At 32.7% G+C, this 23476-nt stretch overlaps 2 protein-coding genes across 4 annotated transcripts in view; both read right to left on the bottom strand.

The window, feature by feature from the left end:
* Positions 1-23476, bottom strand: part of mino (glycerol-3-phosphate acyltransferase mino) — a 59328-nt gene that overhangs the window by 9809 nt on the left and 26043 nt on the right. Inside the window, exon 1 of one of the 3 annotated variants that reach the window (XM_069042581.1) lies at positions 1801-1884. The exons of the other annotated variants lie outside the window; for them this stretch is intronic. The gene's annotated coding sequence lies outside the window, so the exon portion shown is untranslated. Of the gene's footprint in view, positions 1-1800; positions 1885-23476 lie in introns of those variants that run through there. 3 annotated transcript variants of the gene reach the window in all.
* LOC138126482 (uncharacterized) lies at positions 12026-14725 on the bottom strand. Its single transcript, XM_069042236.1, has 2 exons — positions 14608-14725; positions 12026-14299 (listed from the first exon to the last, which is right to left on the bottom strand). Exon 2 carries the CDS (start codon positions 14297-14299, stop codon positions 12101-12103), a length of 2199 nt encoding a protein of 732 aa, XP_068898337.1. The 5' UTR covers positions 14608-14725; the 3' UTR covers positions 12026-12100.

The following is a 23476-nucleotide window of genomic DNA, read 5'->3' as shown; positions in this document are numbered from 1 at the left end:
TTTTTTGTTCGACGAGCCCCCCCAAAGTCTCCAAATGGCTGAAAATCTTTAAAATTAGTTTGACGTTTCGTTTTGACAAGTTGTCAAATTCATCAAAATCCGTTCACACAGGAGAAAATTCTCAAATTCTGACAGTGTCGAACAAAAAAAATTTTTAAAGCATCCAAGGAAACTTTTTGACAACTATTTTTGATCTATCAAAAAATGGCATACTTTGCAACTCGATAACGATGCAAAAATGTCACGTTTTTTTGACGGTTGTAGAAAAACGTAATTCTGGTTGCTTGGCTGCAATTTCTTTAGCGGGCGCACTCGAATTACCGTCTGACTTATTTCTTGTCATAAAGTAATACAAGAATTCCCGTCAGGTAATTATCAACTCATATAATCCATAACTCGAGTTCCCGTCAAGAGTAAAAGGGCCAAGTATCATTGTTGTTTACCATTACGTGGACCAAAAAAAAAAGTTTAAAATTTTAGAAAGTTACAAAAAACCGTGTGATCAACAATTACGTAGATAAGAGGCGGCTGTGACTTTGACAGTGTCAGATTTTTTTTATATTTGCTAACTCAGCTAATAAGCGTCAAACAACTATCACTATGAATCAAATTTTAACGCAAAATGGTTTTTAGTTCAAAACATAAAAGATTCATCATACAATTTTACTTTCGTAATAGTATTTTCAATAACGGAGATTTTTTTCTGACGGGAATTCGAGTCTATTAGGCATTCACGATCTTTTTGGGACCGAGTTGGCTATGACCATCTAGTGATTTTGTTGGCAGTACTTCGGTGATAACTAAATTCCCTAAAGGAAATTGACACTTTTTGTGTTAGGTTAGGTTGTTTTCGGTTTAAGATTATACTTTCTGGATAGGTACATTGTTGCCGGATCTCTTAAATCTGGTCTGTCCTTTTTAAATTAAATTAAATCGTTTAATCGAAAATTTTTATCGTAATAAAATTATTTTGGCAATTTTGATTATTCCTTTAACGGAAATTTAAATTATTTTTACACACTTAATAAATCATTTGGTTTCTTACGAATATTAAAATAATAAATCTGGCAATGCGGTGGCAAGAAAATGTCGAACAGACACTGACAGAAAAAAAATTGCATCCGTTGCATCACTGAGTCAGTTAGTCCAACATGAAAAGAAAAAATCATAGCCAACTCGGTCCCAAAAAGATCCTGAATGCCTAATAGAATTTTCATGCCGCCGGCCGTTATCGACGGTTTTGCATGATTCAAAATCCGCCGGGAACGTAAAATTCCCGGCCTAGTTACTTATAAGGCTAGGGCCACACTACAGACTAAATAATCGGCCGATAATTTAGTCCTATTGGGTAGCTTCCGCGCCCACCAGGTAAACTAAACTGTTTTCGATCAATCTGTCGGCCGACTACAATTGCTTTAGTGTGCGCACGCACATAAGTCCTCATACTTATTAAGCAACCAACTAAACTGTCGGCCGATGAAAAGTCTGTAGTGTGGCCCTAGCCTTAAAGTGACCTTGACTAGAGAATGGGTAGGAAGCATTGAACGGACTCCGTTTCGGCACAGGGACGCGTGGGTCGCGGGTTCGATTCCACTTGTGAAACAAATTTTTTACTTTTTAAAAATGATTTAAATTTGTCGGCATGAAAAATTTTGTGGATTACACGTCCAGAAAATGTTTTGCGAGTGCTCGTGTTGCTTCGCCTCGGCTAAACCGCCTCGGCTACGCAATATCACTCACACTCGCAAAATATCATTTTCTGGACTTGTGATCCAAATAACTATTGGGGTACATTTTTACCTTTACGGGAATTCGTGTGCAGGATTAAAGGGCCTTCGTCGAAGCCCAGGTATAAATTATTATGCTGACGGGAACTCGTGTGCACCGTCTTTAGTAAGGGTACCTGAAACACCTATGACATTTGTCCAGTTTAATTTGAAATTTGGTAATTCTACAATAGTTATTTGTATCACAAGACTAGAAAATGCCATTTTGCAAGTGCAAGCACGGTTTGTGGGGCAGAGGCGCCAGCCGAGGCCCACAAGTGCGAGCACTTGCAAAACATTTTCTAGCCGTATAATACACAACATTTTTTCGGCCGACAATTTATTTAAAGCAAAATACAGAGTGATCAACAAGAAACCAAATCAAGAGTGCTACCTCATCTTTTGTTTTATCGAAACGTATTTCTATCATGGATCAGCCGCTTTTATTTACTTGCTGTGGACACTCGTTTTGTTGGTTGCCTACCTCTCAAAAATCTATCATTAATTGCCTTTATAAATTTTTTGTAATTCATGAATAATAGATTTAAAAGCAAGTTATAATTAATTATTATTTATTATTGATTAAGGAAAAAACACACAGTTACACAAAATTCCTTCATAAGGCACAATCTTGAGTTACAAAATTTTAAAAATAATTATTTTTCACAATTCTTTGTTTTGTTGTTTCCTGTAAGAAAAGTGTAAAAGTTATTATTCACTAATTTTTGGGTAATTGAGAACTTACTCGTATCTTTTCTAGCAGTGTTTAAAACATTTAAATTACTCCAAGGTCAAAAAATAAGTTTTCACAAAAACTGCTCAAAATGTTCTCCATTGTGGTCCAGACAGAACCAAACTCGCCTCTCATAATTTCAAAAACCCTTATAAAGCTGTCAATTTGTTTAGGGTAATGTGTAGGTTTTATTTCTTGCAACACACAAAGGGAAACAAATTAATATCCTTCTTAAAAAATTTCTGATAAGTGCCATAACACAATTTAACTTGTTGTCTTGTCTTAAACGCCTTATGGAAGTTGAGGGATGTTCCTTGATAATTTGTTGAACATTTTGCACCATTTCTAAAATTTGCACTAAGGACTGACCTGACTTCTTCTTAATGATGGGTTGGGTTATGATTTGCTAAAATTAGGCACTATAATTTTAAGACATTGATAAACTTGTTGATAACCAATACCATCAGGTTCGGACATCTGGCTTAAAATTCTTCGGTGTAAGGGGGTACAAAGTAAGGCCAGTCTTCATTTTCTTGTTTCACCCTCTTTCGAAAATAATGTAATAAAAATGCCTTCTCTTTAATGGTAAAACCCATTTTACAACTTATTCTGAGATAATTATTGCTTACAACTTCAATAAACGTCTGTAAACTTTGCCGAAATCGAAGATTTGTTTTCTAGGTTAAATCACTTAAATTGTCAACAACAACCTTGAATTTTGAAATGTGACATTTCAACGAAGCATCTCCGTACCAGTAGCGTCGCGTTTGGCAATAAAGATGATAATTTACTTACTCTTACAAATGTAAAATGTTGCTCTTGTTAATCTTATAAATTGTTTCCCTTATCTTATAATAATAATAAAATGCACAATTATAATTCCAACGTCTAAAATTCATAAAGTATCATTTTTCATTAAGTAGCGTTTGAGACCATAAATTGTCTACGCCCATGTTTTGACCACTTATGTGCATATGATTTTGCTACGACGTGACCTATAATTTGCAACGCTTGCTCTGATTTGGATTCTTGTTGATCACTCTGTATAATCATTTTTGTTAAAAAATTATCAGATAGGGAATTTATTTTTCTTCCATTGGCAACATAAAGGATTCAAGAAGCGACTATCACGACAAAAATCAACCAATTCCTCAAATATTCAAAATCGTCGTCGTCGTTTCTGTTATTCCTAACCCATCGCTTGATACCCCCCTCGGCCCCTACTGCTATACACAATGTATAGCTTGCGATAAAGGATACAAATTTGCCCGACATCAATATTTTACACTTAAAAAATTGTACAAAAATGCCACATGACACTGACATTTTGTGCTGCCAACCTAAAATCTTCCATTAAAAATTCCTGTGTCGATTTTCTTGCCTAGGCAGGGAAATGTTAGTTTCCAGACGATTTAGACGAATGAAAAATCAGTGTTTCTAGAAAGAGGCCGAAAAAAAGTTATGAAGTTCACAAAACAAGAATACGCCGATTTGCATTTACTCTATGGCGAAGCACGTGGCAATTCAAAGCGGCAAGGCGACTGACTATACTACTTTTGTGGAGCTACATCTGCGTTTATGTGAGACTAATTCTGACTGGTTCCAATACGATGGCGTCCCCGATCCCTCGATTTAACCCCTTTGGATTTAAATTTTTGAGGCCACACGAAAGATTTGGTATACGAAGTTGAAATAAATACAGAAGACCAACTCCGGGAACGCATAGCAGACGCTGCGAACCAGATTCGTAATAACCCAAAAATGCTGAGTTCTGTTTATGAAAATTGGTACCGGCGTACTCATTTGTGTATAAATGCCAAGGGAAGGCACATAGAACATTTTTTCTCCACGACCGTTAGTGAATGTAATAATTCCGAAATCATTTTTAATAACAGAAAGTAAAAATTCTCACTCTTGGAATTGGAATATTTATTCTGAAACACTTGCTTCTTATGTGTTTTGCATGTATTTTCATTCCATAACAAGTAACTCAATGAACATTCCATAATTATGTTCAACGAAATACATAGATTGCCATAGATTTCAAAACTGTCGGTGTCAGATGTCAATGCGACGTCCTAATTCTTTTGTGACAAGTTTTAATTGAAATAAACAAAAATTGTTCAGATTTAATTGTTTTTGATTCATACTTTCTGGTCGTGGAGAATTATTTACATGGCCGTGGAGAAAATACAGTCTGTTACTTGGTTAGAATGAAAATTCGATCTACTTGTGGTTCCTCACGCTCGCGTTCTGAATCTTCCACTCGTAGATCCAATTTTCATTCTAACCTCGTTACAGAATATACATACTATTATAAAATATTTTTTCTTCAAACGTCCGTAAATTATGACATTATCCTGCTGCATTGATAATGCTAAAGTGTCACTTCATTGTCATGGCATCTAACGAGCTGACGAGCGGCAGATAAAGTTATTATCTCCGCTGAGAGCGGCAGATAAAGTTATTATCTCCGCTGAGGGCGTCTATGAAGTTATTATCTCCGCTGATGAGCGGCAGTAAAGTAAACTAGCTAAATCATTTGAAATTCCTACCTGGTTTCTTAACATGTCTTAAATAATTTGTTATGAAGGTTTGAAGAAAAAATAGTATATGTTATTCGGAGCAAAAATGGTTTTATGTGCTTTGGCTGGTTTGTCTGCCTCACTGCGTTCGGCAGCCAATCTACCAGCCGCAGCACATAAAACTTCATTTTTGCTCCTCATAACATAATATACTATTTTCTAATCTAGTTTACAGTTACCTTTTATTAGTTATTACTCTTAGTTAAGTTGAAAGTACGAATATGTAAAATGTAAATAATTTATTCAATACATTATTTTGACTGTTTAGCCATAATTAACACGATACTCCTAGGGGCGGTTTTTCAATCAATGATTAACATTTTGATTAGCTAATCATTACTTCTTGATTAATTTCACATTATTCATGGATAGTGTTTTTCAAACCAAAATTCAATTATGATTAACTAATTAAAAATTAATTGAATTAATTGAAAGTTTGTTATGTTGGTATTAACTTTTCTGTCAAATTTGACAACTTGGTGGTTTGTGATTTGTGAAAATTTTAAATTTGTAATTTTGGTTCATCGTAATTTCCGCGTTTTCTTCACCTACTGATTGTATTTTATCATGGCTACAGTCTATGGCCCCAATACAATTAGGAAATCTTGCTATGTTAAAAAACTTTTGTTTACATTCGTTAATTTCATTTCGGTTTTGGGGGATTTTAATATAATTTGGACGCAACGCCGCTAGAGCTCTACTTGTGTACACCACAAAAGTCCTGTTGCACAAAATCGCAGACTAAAAAGCAACTGATTTTGAGGTGATAGACAATCATTTCTGTAATAAAAAATTTGCTGGTAACACCTGAATTTGATACAGACTACTCCACAACACTCATCGGTTAGTTCGATAGAAAATAGCTTCTTCTGTTTCTTCTAACAAGATTGGGCCTGAAACGTATAGTTTTTGGCCTCCGTGGCTCTTCATCGCTATTATAAGCATTGATGTCATAAATATCATCAATCATTATTCTTTGCTCATACATACATATGGTTTTACTGTTTTCATTAAAAATTTTCAATAAATTGGCAATGTCACTTTTGACGTTGATCATAAAATTCCGATGATTTTTCCTTTTTTTAATGTTTATTTCACAAATCAAACAATTTTATGTTTAACAGTCCTTTTATTATGAGTAAAAAAAACTTAGATTACTTGTTACTACAAGTTACTGGCTGAGCACTAATAAATTATAAATAAATAAAAGTTAGTTAAAACCTTAAGATTAAATGAAAAATCATAGTTGGCCGATGATTTTGAAATTTTGTCTAGAGGCCTAGATGTTGATTCTAAACAACTTTTCTTCATAACTTTTTGTTGTATTTGTCACATAGAAGGCCCTTTACTCCACAGAAAAATAGGTTTTTTGAAAATTTCCAAGGCATACTTGACTTTTCAAAACTAAAATTATGTTAAAAATTAGTCTTTAACCAAGCAGGACTAAACCCCAAAAAATGAAAATTTAAATTGAGCATTTTTTATCTTTTACACGAGTCGTTTCTCCTATCAGGAGACACACTGTATAACTCCTGAACCATTGGAAAAAAAAATAATTGATTTTTTTTAATTGAATTCCTAAACGCCTGGCCGATCTTTTCCGCCATTAGTAAAAGTTTTTTATGTTTCACACGCCTACTGCAATTTTTCAAAATTGGTAATCAAAAATTGCCGAAAACTTCATTTTTTTTAAATGAAAATTTAATTTTAAGGCTACTTTTATATACATTGTGTATGCCCATTCCCAGCTGTTTTGGCGTAATTTCGATTTTTTGAATAAAATACATAATCTGTTTTTTTATCAAGCAATTGTTTTATTTGAATTTTTAAATTCAAAAATCGGATGCAATAAACAGTAGATAACGTAATAATTAAAAAAAAAGCAAATTAACAAAAAAATATTTTCAATGAAAACGATGCATTAAAATATTTTTTAATTTGTTTATTTTTTATTATTTTGTTGTTATCTACTATTTATTGCAATGCAATTTTTGAATGAAAATTCAAATAAAACAATTGTTTGATAAAAAAGAATATTTTATTCAAAAAATTGAAAAAACAGTTGAAAATATGCATACATAATGTTAACAAAAGTGGCCTTAAAATGAAATTTTACATTTATATCTAGTGTCAGAAATGATAGTTTGCACTTAAAAAAATTAAGTTTTTCTATAATTGATTCAAAAAATTGAAATTCACGCATAGTTATCTGTGCCTGAAGTGGGTCATTTTCTGACGTGTATTTTTTTTTTGCATTGTTAGTAAGATCGAAACCATAGAAACCATACAAAACAGTGTGTGAAATGCAATTTCACGCATACGACTATTTCTGTTTTTCATTTCACGCATTGTTTTTTATTAGTTACCTAGCAACATGGTCACTGCATTGAAACTTCAGAGTTCCTTCAAAAATTTGAATTTTTAATTTCAATTTTTTGAATCAATTATAGAAAAAATATTGTTTATATTTCGTGCGCGAAGATGTTTTTGTGCATTCAAAGGCTTATACTGCCTCGACCTTCGTCTCGGCGTAAAAGACCTTTTCATGCACAAAAAACACTCTCTTCGCGCACTTAATATAAAAATAACTATTTCGACATTTTTTGCGTAACGTAAAAAAAATGTCGCTAATAGCACAGAAAATCGGCCAAATCTTTGGGAATTCTGGAAAAAAAAAAATTATTTATTTCCGATGGTTCAGGAGTTATAAATTTTTTAATGAAGCCCTGCAACCCCGCTTTTTTACGAAAAAAATATAATATATACAGGCTGATTCACGTAGCCCGTTCATTAGAAACTTTCTGATTTCCCCAAATCATATTAAAATGAAAATTGGTAGTTAACTATAATCGACTACTCCAAGTTCAAATGAAATATTTTCAAAATGGTGGCACTTCAGGAAATGCCGGAAATCGACGCCATCTTTATTTTTTTTAATGGAAAGGCCTCATTTTGACTTCACATTTCGATTCTACGTTAAATTTTGCGTTTAGTACATCTTTTTGTCAATACTTATCTATCATCGTTTTTGACCTATGTCATCTTTTTTGCAAAAAAGCCAGGTTGCAGGGCTTCATTAACAAATTTATAACTCTTGAACCATCTGAAATAAATAATAGATTTTTTTTAGTTGAATTCCTAAATACCTGGCCGATCTTTTCCGCCATTAGTGATTTTTTTTTTATGTTTCATACGCCTACTGAAATTTTTCAAAATTGCTAATCAAAAAATGTCAAAAACCTCATTTTTTTAAAGGGCAACCACCATTTGTGACACTAGATTTAAATGTAAAATTTAATTCAAAGCCTACTTTTATTAACATTGTGTATGCCTATCCCCAGCCGTTTTGGCGTAATTTCGATTTTTTGAGTAAAATATGAAACAATTGTTTTATTTGAATTTTTATTCAAAAATCACATGCAATAAACAGTAGATAACAACGAAATAATAAAAAATAAGCAAATTAACAAAAAAATATTTTCAATGAAATCATTTATAGTATAATTCAGAATAAGTGGCATCGCGGTAGGCGTTGATTCTCTAAAGTGAGCTTTATGTTATGTCAAAAAATTTAGTAAACATGTGAAACCGTCATTACTTTATTCTGAGGTTATGCGTTACATAATTTTGACATGGTTTTCACCCATAGCAGAGATAACCCCCAGACAAATAATACACTTTTCATAAATGAAACAAGAAAATTCCAAATACTTATAACAAGAAAATAAACACAAAACGATTCCAATGATAATATCAAGGCCAAATTAAAAGCGAAGGTTACCAAGAGCATCGAAACTAGGGTATTATTAGCAAGGGTTTTGCTGCCAACGTAAATTTGAATTTCCAACGCCTACCGCGATGCCACTTATTCTGAATTATAATATATGTACAGTCGGTGGACAAATAAAACTGGGACAAAAATGACAATCACATAAGTCAAAATTTACAAATTTGCATCGTTTAATTACGGCTTTGTCACAAATAGGTTAACTTTGGTATGACATATTATATAGACACTGACAAATATATTGACAATTGAATGGTCTGATTTACACAGATTAAATTTTAAGTGTCCCAGTTTTATTTGTCCATCGACCGTACATTAAAATATTTTTTGTTAATTTGCTTATTTTTTATTGTTTTGTTGTTATCTAATATTTGTTGCTATTTTTGAATAAAATTTCAAACAAAACAATTGCTTATAAAAAAAATATTTTATTTATAAAATTGAAATTACGCCTAAACGGCTGCAAATAGGCATACATAATGTTAATAAAAATTGCCTTAAAATTTAATTTTACATTTATATATAGTATCAGAAATGGTAGTTGCCATTTAAAAAAATGGAGTTTTCAACATTTTTTGATTATCAATTTAAAAAAATTGCAGTAGGCGTTTGAAACATAAAAAATGTCGTTGATAGCGCAAAAAAGCGGCCAAATCTTTGTCAGTAAAGTAAAAATAAATTATTTATTTCTGATGGTTCAGGAATTATAAATTTTTTAATGAAGCCCTGCAACCTCACCTTTTTTGCAAAAAAGATGACATAGGTCAAAAACGATAACAGATTGTATTGTAAGTATTGACAAAAAGACTCAAACTCAAAAGTTAACGTAGTATCGAAATGTGAAGTCAAAATGTGGCCTTTCTATTTAAAAAAACAAAGATGGCATCGATTTCCGGTATTTCCGGAAGTGCCACCATTTTGAAGATTGCACTTTGCATTTGCACTTGGAGTAGTCGATTATAGTCAACCACCAATTTTTATATTAATATGATTTTGGGAAATCAAAAAGTTTCTAATGAACGGGCTACGTGAATCAGCCTGTATATGATTTAAGAAAGAACATACTCGTATAGTTATTTACGATAAATTATAGGTCAAAACGGTGACAGGTAAATGGTAACAGAAGGACGTTCTAAACTCAAAATTCAAGATAGAATCCAAATATAAAATGAAAATGGGGCATTTCCATTAAAAAAAAACAAAGATGGCGTCCATTTCTGGTATTTCGGGAAGTTTCGCCATTTTGAAAATATCCTTTTTGAACTTGGAGCAGTCGACTATAGTCGGCTACCAATTTCCGTATTAATACGATTTTGGGAAATCTGAAAGTTTCTAACGAACGGGCTACGTGAATCACCTGTATAAAAATAAATTACTCCCTAGAATTCGAACTTTTATGGAAATAACGTTTTTCATGCTGTGTAACTAGAATTTTCAAAAGTAAATTTGAATGCCTAAGGTTGGTTACTATGAATTGAGAGATTAAGTCCAAATAAATATGCCGCCAGAAACCAAAATTGATTGTGAAACGAAAAAACATCTAAAATAGCGAGAAATAGAGCCATATGCAACTGTTACAGGAATTCGCTGCCTATGTTCGCTGCCTTACGGTTACGACATCTTTTGTTTGTCACCAGAAACCACATAGCCTCCAATCTAACCAATTTTATAGCAACCTAAAATCAGGAAGTAATTTATTTTTGACACGATTATACCTGTTTCAATTTAAATTTGGAAATGGAAGCAGCGGTGTATGTCCATGAGGAAGGCGCCATGCCACATAATGCACGCATGGATTTTGTATTTTTAAATCATTTAAATCATTTTGGTGAACGACGAATGGGTGCTCATGGAGCTATTCGATGGCCCGCTAGATCCCCACATTTGAATCCATTGGATTTCTTTATATTCATTCGAAACTTTCGAGACAATGTTTATTTGACCCCATCAGGTACCCAAAAAAAGTTAAGAAAAAAGATAGTGGGAGTATGGTCAGGGAAAACCCCGAAATTTTTTACTGAATGCAAAGGTGGGCATTTCTAGAAGGTATCGACAGTGTCTGCAAGAGCATTGAGGAAATTTTGAGCAACTATAATAGATTTTGTATTGTTTACAAATTTGATTACTTGATTTTTGATTTTAAATTTTTTTCATTTAAAATACATTTTTTGTTTTTTCTTTTAATGTAAGAATATTCAGAAGGAGATTTTTTATAAGAACGAATAAAAAAATATATAGAGTGTAATTTGAAAAAAAAAAGTTGGCTATCGTCTGTCAAAAAATAGATGTCGAAAAATATATCGAATAGGATAATAATGAAGTGTTTTTAGAACTATTTCATTTGATGTGTCAGTTATTCAAATCGGATAAAGAATAAGTAAGATACAACGTCAAAGGTTTTTCGTCAGTCACCCTGTATATACAGGATATTTCACGAGTGATAATGAGCCTGACGTAATTTAAAATGCAACCCACACTATATTTCCGAAAAAAACTTGCTACTGAAATTAAAATGTCCGGCTTTTTTTGAAAATGTATTGTGGGTTGAATTTATTATTCCGTCAGGCTCATTATCACTCGTGAAATACCCTGTGTAGTTTTATATAATATAAACAATAAAGACACGACAAATATTGTAAATTTACAGATGGATGTAGGATTTAATACGTAATTCTCAATTATATGACTTCAACAATTCATCTATTGGAAAAATTTGTGTAGCAAAATTTGAAGAGGAAAATGGACAAATTATCATAATACAGGGTATTGGTATTGCTATGAAAACTTGTGTTGTGTTCAATGTCATCGTCAAGAAAATAAAACTTAAACATCCAAACCTAACCTCACAAATTTGCTAGAGTGTACCTCTAAAAGCGGACATATCGTCGCCTTAAAGTGTTAACCTGCTTAGTCCATTTTATCCAATTTTACAGGAGAGGCAAAAAACGATTTTGCAACAATTATTGTTGACAACAATTAATAAAATTTATTTTAAATTATGCATTACCAGCATAAAATTAATTCTAGTACTAAAAATGATAAAAATTATGATTATAATTGTATTTTTTAGTATTTTTTTGGAGATAACAGTTTATCAATATTTTAAATTGGTTTAATATTGGACTTAGCAGTTTTGGTGCAATGAAACACGCCCTAGGTATTTTATACGCCAAGTAACTTTATTAATATTCTAGATAGGTTAAGTATGAAAAAAAGAAAGATTACATTTCTATTCATGGGGAAGATCATCATAAAATTTGTGGTAGTCTACTGGCAAAGTTTTCTTAATTGCTTGAAGGTCTTCATATTTTTTAGCGGTTATTTTACGTCTTTCTGTGTATAGCTGCTTCAGTTGTTCCCAAGAATGTGTCTTAATTTTGGTGTTTTTCCGTTGAGGAATTCTTTTCCATTCATCAACGAAGCTGGCTTTGTAATAAATTTCACCTTCAGGTGTGTACCTCAAAGCACGAATGTCTGTGACTTTCAAATCACCTTTACCTCTTCCTGGACGGATTGTTTTATAACGCTGAATTGGGTCAAAATTTAAAAAAAAATCATGCGTCAAGTATTTTACTTGGTAGGGTGCAGGTTTCTTTCTTGCCTTCTGACATATAGGTACATAATCCGCTGGTAGATTAATAATTTTATCTTTGAGATTTCGTTCGATTGTCGCGTGAACCGAGTCGACTTCCATCTGTGTGTGGCCAGGTTCAAGGTATTTTTGTTCTATTACTATGTTATGAGCAACTGCTACGTTTAATAACACATTGGCCATAAGAGCGTTTCGATTTTGGTACCCGCAACCATCTGTGTACATTATAATAGTGCTCCTTTCATCAGTATCTGCTGGCATGTTGAGTAATATCTTCTGTTCAATAAAATACATCCAAATACTTGAAAATTCCTCAGCACCAAGGCCTCCTTCACACTCATTCCACACAAAACAATAAGCATTGGAATTCACCAAGTTGTAGAAACACAGATTGTGTACTTGAAGCTTTGTTTTGTAGTATAGTGTGGAAACTTTTGATTTTGGAGCCATTAACACAGCTTGTAAGTCTGCTGTAAAAACGTATTTTCGCTCCTTTTTATCCTTTTCCTTTTCTTCCCTTGCCTCCATTTTCCTTTGTACGTGCCTATTAAATTCATCTTCCAAAACTTGCCCCATTCTATAGCTAACACACTTCTCACATTCATCTTTTTTAGGGCGGAAAAGTGCAAAGTTTTTTTCATCAAAAGCTTTAGAGAACGATGCTATCGAAAGAGGCTCTTGTTTTTTTGCTTTGCACCAGTCTTTGACATAAAATTCGTAAACACTCTGCCGGGATTGCCATTCAGCCAGAAGATATTTTTTTTGAGATGTTGATCTACAATAGTGTGACTCCATAACTGGTAAAGTATCTAAAAATTGGAACAGGCACTCGTGACGATCTTTGAAAGGTTCCATTCCACTAGTTGACTGGCGTAGTATACTTGGAGTACGTGTCCCGAAAGAACTCTTCCAGTGAAGAATTGTCCATCGTCCAATCACGAGAGTATTAATGAACATGGTCCGGCAGACCCTGAGACATTCTTCTTGTACTCGTAGAAAATATTCTAAGGATTGTCCTCTTTTTGTTTCGTTTTCTTGTTTTCGGTTTCGGTGCCTTTTAGTTGGTACGGATTTAACCTGATTATTAATAACAACTTTTTTTTCGCCCCATGACATTTGCCAAAATGACTTAAAAATACGCTGTCTTTCGTGTTCATTGATTAAAGAACATTTCATAATACCTCGTTGTTTTGATTTACATTTGCATCTTGGTTTCATAACCCGCGGCTCTTTAGGCTTGTCATAGCACCATTTTCCATCTTGTTTCGTTCTACCACAATAACGTTTACCACTTTCTCTTAGTTTTTTGTTTTTCTCGCTACACCATGTTGACTCCTGAACTTGGAAGCGTTTTTTACGTTTTTTACTTTTTTTTGGATATCCATCTGAAGATGAAATCGAATCCGTGTCCGAATATGGAACCAAATTCTTATTGATTTCGCTACCATCAGATATTTCTGACATCGTTGATTCTATAGGATAAATTTGGGATTGTTCTTGTCCTTCAGGGTAGTTCACTTGACAAGGAAGCTCTATTATGATATCATTTAATAATGGAACATGCTGTGTTTGAACATCTTGGAAGTCAAAATCGCTACGGGTGGGCAGAAAGTCTACAAAATTTATTTCGACGTTTTGGACAACTTCAAGATTATTGTTTGATTCGTTTGCTTCCCCCGTGGATTGAATTATCGTAACAGCTTCATCTGCATTCAATTTTATGTTTTCGTTAAAATTATTATATTCAGTTACATGCACTTGTTCATTTTCTTCAAAGTTGTGAGCGTTTCTTGTTGGTTTGGTTACCATTTCTAACATTCGTTTAGCACGTGACATCTGGAATTAAAAACCTTAATTCAGGACTAAGTACTAAACAGGCTCAATTTTTATCATTAATCAAAAATATTTCGCGAAACTCATCAACTACACAAATTTCTGGATTAATAATAATTAGACAAGAAACTTTATTAAAATAGGCAGTAAGTTGGTGAAAAGCTGCTATATTCCAGTTATTCAAAAATAATAAAGCGGAAATACTGACAAGTCCCTTTGTGAAAATAAACATGATTTTAACCCTAATTTATTGGCACAATTCACAATTAAACTTGACAACAATTATTCAATAATTCCAAAAGTAGACTTACCTTTAACACAACAGTTAAATGACCACAAAGAATGGTAAAAACTGACAGTATTTCACACAAACCCGCGGCGCGTTCCTGTGACGTCTAGATTTTCGAGGCAAAATGCATGGTTGCCAAGGACTTGGCTGTTTTACGCGGTAAAACAAGGCGGCCGGACTTAGCTGGTATACACATCATGCAATATTTCAGTTTTCAGAGGCAAAATCGGACTTAACTGTTTAACGAATCCAAAGAGTTTAATACAATTTGTATGTTGATGATAAAAACTCATTTTTACATAAAAGTGGACTTAGCAGGTTAACACTTTAAGGCGACGATATTTGCAGTTTGTATTGAAAAATACAGATTTTTTATGTTTATTTAAAAACAGCATTGGATTTAAATAATATTAATTATTTATGCCTTGCTCCTTATTCCTCCAAGTCATCCATAATGATAGTTGACTCAAGTTGCAAAAAACCACTTGTCATTTGCAACAGCATTTTTTCAATATTTTTAAACCAAATAAAGGCACAAAAAGGCCAGAAAATCATAGTTTAGATTGAATATTTTCCATATAAGTACAGTTTTAAAGTAATTTCAAATGACTAATGCCATAAAAATGCTGTTGCAAATGCAAATGGTTTTTTGCAACTTGAGTCAACTTTAAAATATTTTTTATAGAATAGGTAGACTACGTCCACTGATAGAATGCAGTTTTTTAAATATCCTTAGATAAAAAAAAATCCCCAAACCATAATATTAAAATATTAACAAAGTATCATAGATTGTGTTGGTAATATCTTGAAACATTCGCGCCACTGATTCTCATTGGTTGTTATGAAACCCAGGCGAAAAATAAATATGACATTTGAAATTGTCAGTCCTGTCAAGTGGTTTAAGCATTTAGATTTGCGATTTTTCATCTTTAGAGCCTTGTTTTGCGTTTCTCTGATTTTAAAAGTTATTAATTTTGATCATATTGCTGTTTTGACCTGTTCCGTTGCGATTTTTTGTTGATTTTTTTTAATTTGTGAAGTTAGTGCGTGCCTTAAGAATCTACAGTTAATTTCAAAATTATCGAGTACACCTCAAAAATCAAGAAGTCGATTTATTACAGTTTTTTTCACATGTAAAGATGCCTTTTTGAAATTTGAATGTCATATTTTTTATATAGGTTAGGTAAGTTTGACAACATAAAATCTCGTTGATATTTTAGAACATCATAATAGTGTCTGTTTTATCCTCTGCACGGTGCTCTTGGCGATGTTATAATAGTGGGCTACCCTCCGGATCGACCACCCTTCTTCTAATTTGGAAAGAATGAGCACTTTCGCGTTTTCCGTTAGATTAGATATTTTGTTTGTCAAAATTGACATTGATCATTGACAAAAAATGTAAGTGCATTTTACACTGTAGAAAATTAGGTGTACTCTATAATTTTGAAATTAACTGTACATAATGAACACTTTAAGTGACATTACAAACATCGAAAATGATACACAGGTAATTTTTGTTCATGCATTAAATATTAAATCTCTTGTTTGTGTTTAGCCATTTCCGAAAAAAGCTGGATATTTTAATTTCAGTAGCCAGCTTTTTTCAGAAAGTCGAAAATGTATTGTGGGTTGCATTTTTAATTTCGTCGGGCACATTATCACTCGTGAAATACCCTGTATTAATAAAACCTAATATACTGAAGTTTTCTTTCGTCTTTCCTAAGTGCAAACATGCAGAATAATAATAAAACATCACGTGTAAACCTGCTTTTTCAATTTTTTTAAATTTCGCGCCGGATCCATTTGTTGTAGCGTACAGCGAACATTTTTAGTAACATTTATGTAAAGCAATCTATGAGTGGATAGAGTATACATATTACTTAAAATCAGTAACGAGCATCATAGAAGTCTTCACTTCTGTCGTGTGGTCTTAAGCACACACTCTTTTTTAATTAAAATTAAATAATTTTTTTTTTTTCTGTTTCTGTCATTTCAACAGAGAGAAAGCGAGGGAGGAAATCGTGACGTCACCTCAAAAGGGTAAAAATTTAACTATAGCAACGATATGAAAAATCGGAGACTGTCAAAGTCATAGCCGCCCCTTATCTAAATAATTATTGTTAATAATCGCACCGTATTGTAATGATAGAACTTCGCCCAGAATGTGGTATTTCAATAAAACTTTTAAATCTTTAGGAAATTAGATAAAAGTGGAATCAGCGGCAAAACCTAAAAATTCTTTGCCGGCAGCTCCTTCGGGCGCCGTTGCTGACAGCTTATTAGGGCGGGGCGCCGCGCCGTTGCCGGCAGCGGAGGCACCACGACATAAATTCGAATTGAAACATTCAATTATGTACCTAACAAACTACGCAATTTAAAACGTTACACTTTTTATACGTTAATGTAGAGACCATTTTCAACAATAACGTGGACAAAAATGTTATCAAAAAAACGGCTGCAGGTACGAACTGATTTATACGCGCTTAAAAATATTTAAACGAAGTAGGTACTCACGCGCATTAAAATATGCATGTTTCACGTTTTTCGCTGGTATTTTTTTACTTATGTTTTCGCTCCAAAATTACGATGCATTTAAATCAATTTAAAAACAAAAAACGTGCATATCTACACCTGCCGTAAACGCGCTTACACACATTTTCCAATAAAAATAGTAGTTTATTTGACGAGATTGTGTGTAAATTGGGCCTTTTTTGGCACGAGTGGGCCATTTTAAAGACCCACGAGTGCCAAAAAAGGCCCAATTTACACAAGAACGAGTTGAATACAACGGTTTTTTGTTCGACGAGACCCTTAAAGGCTCCAAATCGCTTCAAATCTTTAAAATTGGCTTGACGTTTCGTTTTAACAAGTTGTGACATTTATCAAAATCCGCTCACACGGGAGAAATTTCACAAATTCTGACAGTGTCGACCAAAAAAACATTTTTTAACCGATTTCATAAATATTTAATTTAACGCTTAAATTACATTTTTCTATTTTGCACCTATAACACAGTTACCAATCTCTCGCTGGACAAAGTATATACCGGGTGGGGCATCGTATACGCGCACGCGAGAAATCGCGACTTCTAATTAAATAAAATTTTCGAAATTTTATATACCTAACTAATTATTGATAAGGTATATTTGAGAATTTTTAAAAAATTTTTTGTTAATAAATAAGGCCGTAACAGTTTCATTAGTTTTCTGAAATTAACTGTTAATTTACCTATAAAGTTTTTACACTAAATGAGTCTGTATCTGCTAGCGCATCAAACCCTGGTGGCACAATTACAAATTTTGACTTGGTTAACTAAATAATTCGCTTTTTATTTAAACGCAAACCAGACACGTGATTTATGGCCCAAATGCTATAATTTGCCAACAAAAGGGCTATTCACCAGTAGCAGGCCGTTTTGACTGTCTTACTTACAGCTTTGCCATAAAAATGACAGTTTCCATTGTCACCTAAATTTACGACAGCACAAGTACAATGGCCGGCAAAAAAAATTAGCCATCACTTTTGTGTTACGTCAAAATCCAAATGTGTAATTAATGCTTTTTTGACACTGACATTTAAATGATGGCTAATTTTTTTTGCCGGCCATTGTAGTACATCATAAATAAAAATGATTTTGAAAGTTGAAATGTAAAATTGCGTTTAATTCAAAATCTAATTAGTGTTTTTTTCCGCTGATTTCGTAAATAATTATAGGAAGTGAATCTGGGTAGGTCAGTATAAAAATCAGAATTTGACTTTTTAGTTGAAATTTACATTTTATTTTTTTTTTTGGCTTTGTTTGTAAGTTAAAAATGATCAAAAAATTATGAAATGTACCTTACCAATAGCCAGGTAAGTGTGAAAAATTTCGACAATGTTATTTAATTAGAAGTCGCGATTTCTCGCGTGCGCGTATACGATGCCCCACCCGGTACACAGTGAAGGGCAAAAGTAACGCAACAATTCGATAAATCATAAACTGTTGAGTTTTGAAAAAAGAACAAAAACAGGTCGATCTTTAATTTTAATTTCACGTTTATTGACGTAAAATGTTTTTTTCAGGGTGTTCCTTGTCAAAGTAATGACGTCATAATCTATTTTTTTAAATAGCAACCCATATTTATTCGTCATTATTTTGATAGCTCTTTTAACTGTCAATATGACAGTATAAAAATTTTAACCCCTTACACTTAAAAAAACCTGAGAAAAAATTGTTGAAAATTAAAAAAATATTTTCATTGTTTTCTTTATTCATGATTAATTTATTAACTAGGTAGTACCGAAAGGCATTGATATTAGGTCACGCTGCTTATTAAAATCTTCGTCAATAGTAGCACCCCTTTCATCCAAGAACATATTGTAGTTTCAATTTGGTTGTAGGTCGTAAAATTTTATTGGATATTATGAGCGATTAACGGGCACAATGGTTGGGTTTGAAAAGGTTGGAAAGCGGCGCGTGCCGTTTGCCGTACAATGCAAATATACCAAATGTACAATACAACCCTGCTTAAAATATTACCTGCTAGTGGTAAACTAGGATTTATAAGCCCCGCAAGATCTTTACTCGTAACTTAAAGTACCATAAAATTTTACGACCTACAACCAAATTGAAACTACAGTAATTTAATGGTGTCTGTTTCCTCCATACCACCGTACTAAGACTTTGCTTTTTAAAAATTTCTTTTCCTCTAGTGATGGTGTTATATATACAGGGTGATCCAATTTTTTTTTTAAATGCTCTAGCAACTTTATTTCTTGTCCGATTTCAATAAGCCATATATCAAATGAAAAGGCGTTTAAGGGACTATGAACTGCCATATAATATTTACTTTTTAAAGAAGCAGTTTAAGTGGGGTGATATTTAACTTTCTTATTTTAAATTGTGACATATGTTTTGTGACATTACTTATTTTTAAAGTCACTATTTTTCTAAACATTGCTGTATAAAAATATTATTTGTTTTTTGAAAAGTTTTGAAAAAATAAAAATGTTTAATAAATAATAATTGAGACATTTTAATGAAAAAGCGAATAAAATCAAGTTGCTGTCAGCTACAGCATTTGTTACGCAAAGAATTTGACAAGGACACGCTGTTTCCGTACCTCAAATGGAGTTTAGATCTGACATGTAGCATGTCGGTCATTTCTTCAAAGGTATTCATTTTTACCCACGATTAGCTCTAGCTGACAGTCTCACAAAGCAACTTGATTTTATTCGCTTTTTCATTAAAATGTCTCAATTATTTATTTATTAAACATTTTTATTTCTTCAAAACTTTTCAAAAAACAAATAATATTTTTATACAGCAATGTTTAGAAAAATAGTGACTTTAAAAATAAGTAATGAAAAACATGTCACAATTTAAAATAAGAAAGTTAAATATCACCCCACTTAAACTGCTTCTTTAAAAAATAAAAATTGTACAACAGTTCATAGTCCCTTAAACGCCTTTTCATTTGATATATCGCTTATTGAAATCGGAAAAGAAATAAAGTTGCTAGAGCATTTTAAAAAAAATTTGGATCACCCTGTATACAGGCTGCTTCATCTTTTACCGCCGGTGGCAAAATGACCCTTCCCTTAAGAATTGAGAAAAATTTATAAAATTTACAGAGTTGATTTGTCGAAAAATTTACTTTCGACCGGTATAATTTATTTCAAAAATTTTTTTTTTCTATAATTGATTAAAAAAATTGAAAATCACGCATAGTTATCTGTGCCTGAAGTGGGTCATTTTCTGACGTGTATTTTTTTTGCATTGTTAGTAAGATCGAAACCATAGAAACCATACAAAACAGTGTGTGAAATGCCGATTTCACGAACTTAACCTTTTCTGTTTTATACTTCACACACTGTTTTTTATTAGTTACTTAGCAACATGGTCACTGCATTAATACTTTGTTACAAATTAAAATTTTGAAATTTTATTATTCTTTAACACTATAATAAAAATTAATAGTACAGTTTGAACCTACATTTATACCAGGAGAAGTGGATGATGTATTAGTGTACAACATGGATGATGGTTCAACTTTAAGTTCAATATTTTTCTCTGCATAATTAGACGCCGTTGGTTGACAAATCAAGTTTTTGCCAGATTCATCATTAAATTCGTTGTGGACATTTTCGTTAGAAGAAGAAGGTTCACAGTCAGAAATTTTGTTGGAAGTCAGAATTTTGTTGGTTAAGCTGTCTTCAATATAACCCTCCGCAACCGAGGTGGATTTCCATCCTCCATGCCGCTTAATACATGTGATATTACCACCACTATCGGCCAGAAGCGTGGCAGAAGTTCTTCGAAAGCTATGACCCGTGTACCGTTTGGGATCATTTTTTCCAAGAAACTGCGCAATTTTGCTAGGTATCTGTCCTATTATATTGATACCGATGTTTTGGTTAAAACATCTGCCTTTAGCGTATCTCAAAAAAAGGCGATCACTCAGAGCGTTGGATGGTCGTAGAGTTCTGTACTTTCGGTATAGATTAACGTAGCTTTCGTTAGTTACGACAAATGTTCGATCTGTATGAGTTTTTGTATCAGTTATATTTATAATTAATATTTTTACGGTATCTTCTACATTGTGAATTCTCATTTTTGTCAGTTCCTCTCTTCGACAAGCGCCGGATATTCCCAGTATTAATACAGTCTAAGAAATACAATTATGATACAGTGTTATTTAAAAATTGCAACTTTACCTTCATTAGCAGATAATCCTGATCATCAGCTTTTGCTATAAAGTTATTGATGTCATCTCGGGTAAAAATTACTGTTTTTTTTTATTTATATCCAACGGCTTTGTTTTTTAAATAAGGGACCAACCTTGGAAACTGTTTCAAATCAACGTTTTCTTTTACATTCAATGTAGATTTCAGCATTGAAAACGTAGACCACAACGTAGATGATCTGACACTTTTTGATTTTTCTTCTAAATACGCCAACATAACATTTTCTGTGATCTTCTTTATGTTTTTTTCACTGCACCACTTCCGGAATAATGCATATGTTTTTTCATAAATTTCTTTTGATTTTACAGGTAATAAACTGTTTATCGCAGCATTTGCAACTTCCGAAATTTCCGGATTTTCATCGTCAGTTGAACTGCTGCTCATAGTGGTTATTTTTCACTTTTTCACTGCGTTTAACAAATAAAAAATGCTTGTTTATTTCTCTTGTCAAAACATTGCTATTAGTTACCTTACAACATGGTCACTGCGGCGCGTTGATATTTTATTTGCTACAAAAATTTGAATTTTAAAATTTGGTTTTGAGAGCAATTATAGAAAAAATATTGTTTATATTTCGTGCGTGAAGATGTTTTTTGTGCATTCAAAGGCTTTTACTGTCTCGACCTGCGTCTCGACTTAAAAGACTTTTTCATGCACAAAAAACACTCTCTTCACGCACTTAATATAAAAATAACTATTTTATTGAGCAGATATTTATAAAAAACTGTTTTTCAAAAAAAAATTATGTTCAAATTTTTGCATCAGAATGTGGCTAATGGCGTATAAAATCAATATCTGCAATCCGTTTCGAAAAATGTTTGATAGTTTTTGAATTAAATCGATTTTAATGGAAAAGTTGCCTTTATTGATGGTTGTTGGCTTTTAGTGTTGTAAATTTTCTCTAACAATGACTACCTTGTAAAACTGACCTGCTTAGGCGAATTTCTTCGATTTTACAAAGGACCCCCTGCTGTGGCAACTGGCAATAAAAATCCTCTAATAAATCTTATTGTTAAGATATTTGGACATTATGTCGTAAATCATGAAGCAAATACAAATTTGAATATCAAAATGCGTTTATTTCAATAATACCGTACGCTAAAATTAATTTAACATGGTAAAATTGTGTGAAAATACCTGAGTGTGCATATGCTACAAGGTTGAATAAATTAAACAATTAATAATTGAGAAAATGGTAAAATTTGACCTAATTAACTTATAAATTTCATTTTTTGATATTATGTGCCTTATGGATAATGAATTAGGTCTGCAAAATATGAAAGTGAAATCATAATTTTTAAGGTCAATTTTGCCACCGGCGGTAAAAGATGAATCACCCTGTATATATTCGTATGAAGAAAAATACAATTAAAATTCGAAATTCACAAAATAATTATGGTAAATTATATGTTTTTAATTTGTTGTAGCCAATTTAGGGCGTCTTCGGTAAGTAGATGGAGTTTGGAGAAACCTTGCTGGAATTTAGTAAGGGGACATTCTTCCACAATGTGTTGGATGGTTTCTTTTTCTGCACCGCATTCACAAGAAGGGTTTTCACGAATGTTCCAGTGAAACAGCATATTATTGCATTTGCCATGGCCGGTTCTAAAAGGATTTAATTTACGCCAGATTTTCCTTGGTAGGTCAAATCCCGGAATTTGTTTTGTAGGATCCTCAATTAGATTTTTGTTGAAAATATCTACGTCTTGCCAGGCTGCTTTCCAATAGTCAGATTTGGAAAATGGTTGCATGAGGAATTCTTCTTTCCAAAGTGGTTTACGCGATTTTAATCTAAAGGGTGGTAAATTTGCCATGTCTTGTGTTATGGAGTACATGTTCGGTGAATTTTGAAATTTATCCCAAATTCGTTTTGTTACGTATTTTCTTCTAATATCGTACGGAATAATGTGCGCTAAGACATGTAGCCATGGTGTTGGAGTAGATTTTAAAGTACCCGTTATTATTCGAAGTGTGGTATTCAATTGAGCATCTATTTTGTTCACGTGTGCACTGTTCTTCCAGACAGGGCAACAATATTCTGCCGTAGAATATACTAGATGATGGTGTTGGCAGATAGTAACTACTTCTTTTGTAAGTTCCAACGTCGAACATTATTCTAGTTGAAATATACCTACATTTCTCCAGCGCTGCTTCGAGAAATTTTG

Source organism: Tenebrio molitor, chromosome 3, assembly GCF_963966145.1.
Source record: "Tenebrio molitor chromosome 3, icTenMoli1.1, whole genome shotgun sequence".
In the NCBI taxonomy this organism is placed as follows: Eukaryota; Metazoa; Arthropoda; class Insecta; order Coleoptera; family Tenebrionidae; genus Tenebrio; species Tenebrio molitor.
The sequence above is the reverse complement of the archived record's forward strand: the minus strand, read 5'-3'. Positions and strand labels throughout refer to the sequence as shown.

Bases quoted from the DNA above. Each gene is read 5' to 3' on its own strand.
- LOC138126482 (XM_069042236.1), bottom strand. From the start codon at position 14,299: ATGTCACGTGCTAAACGAATGTTAGAAATGGTAACCAAACCAACAAGA.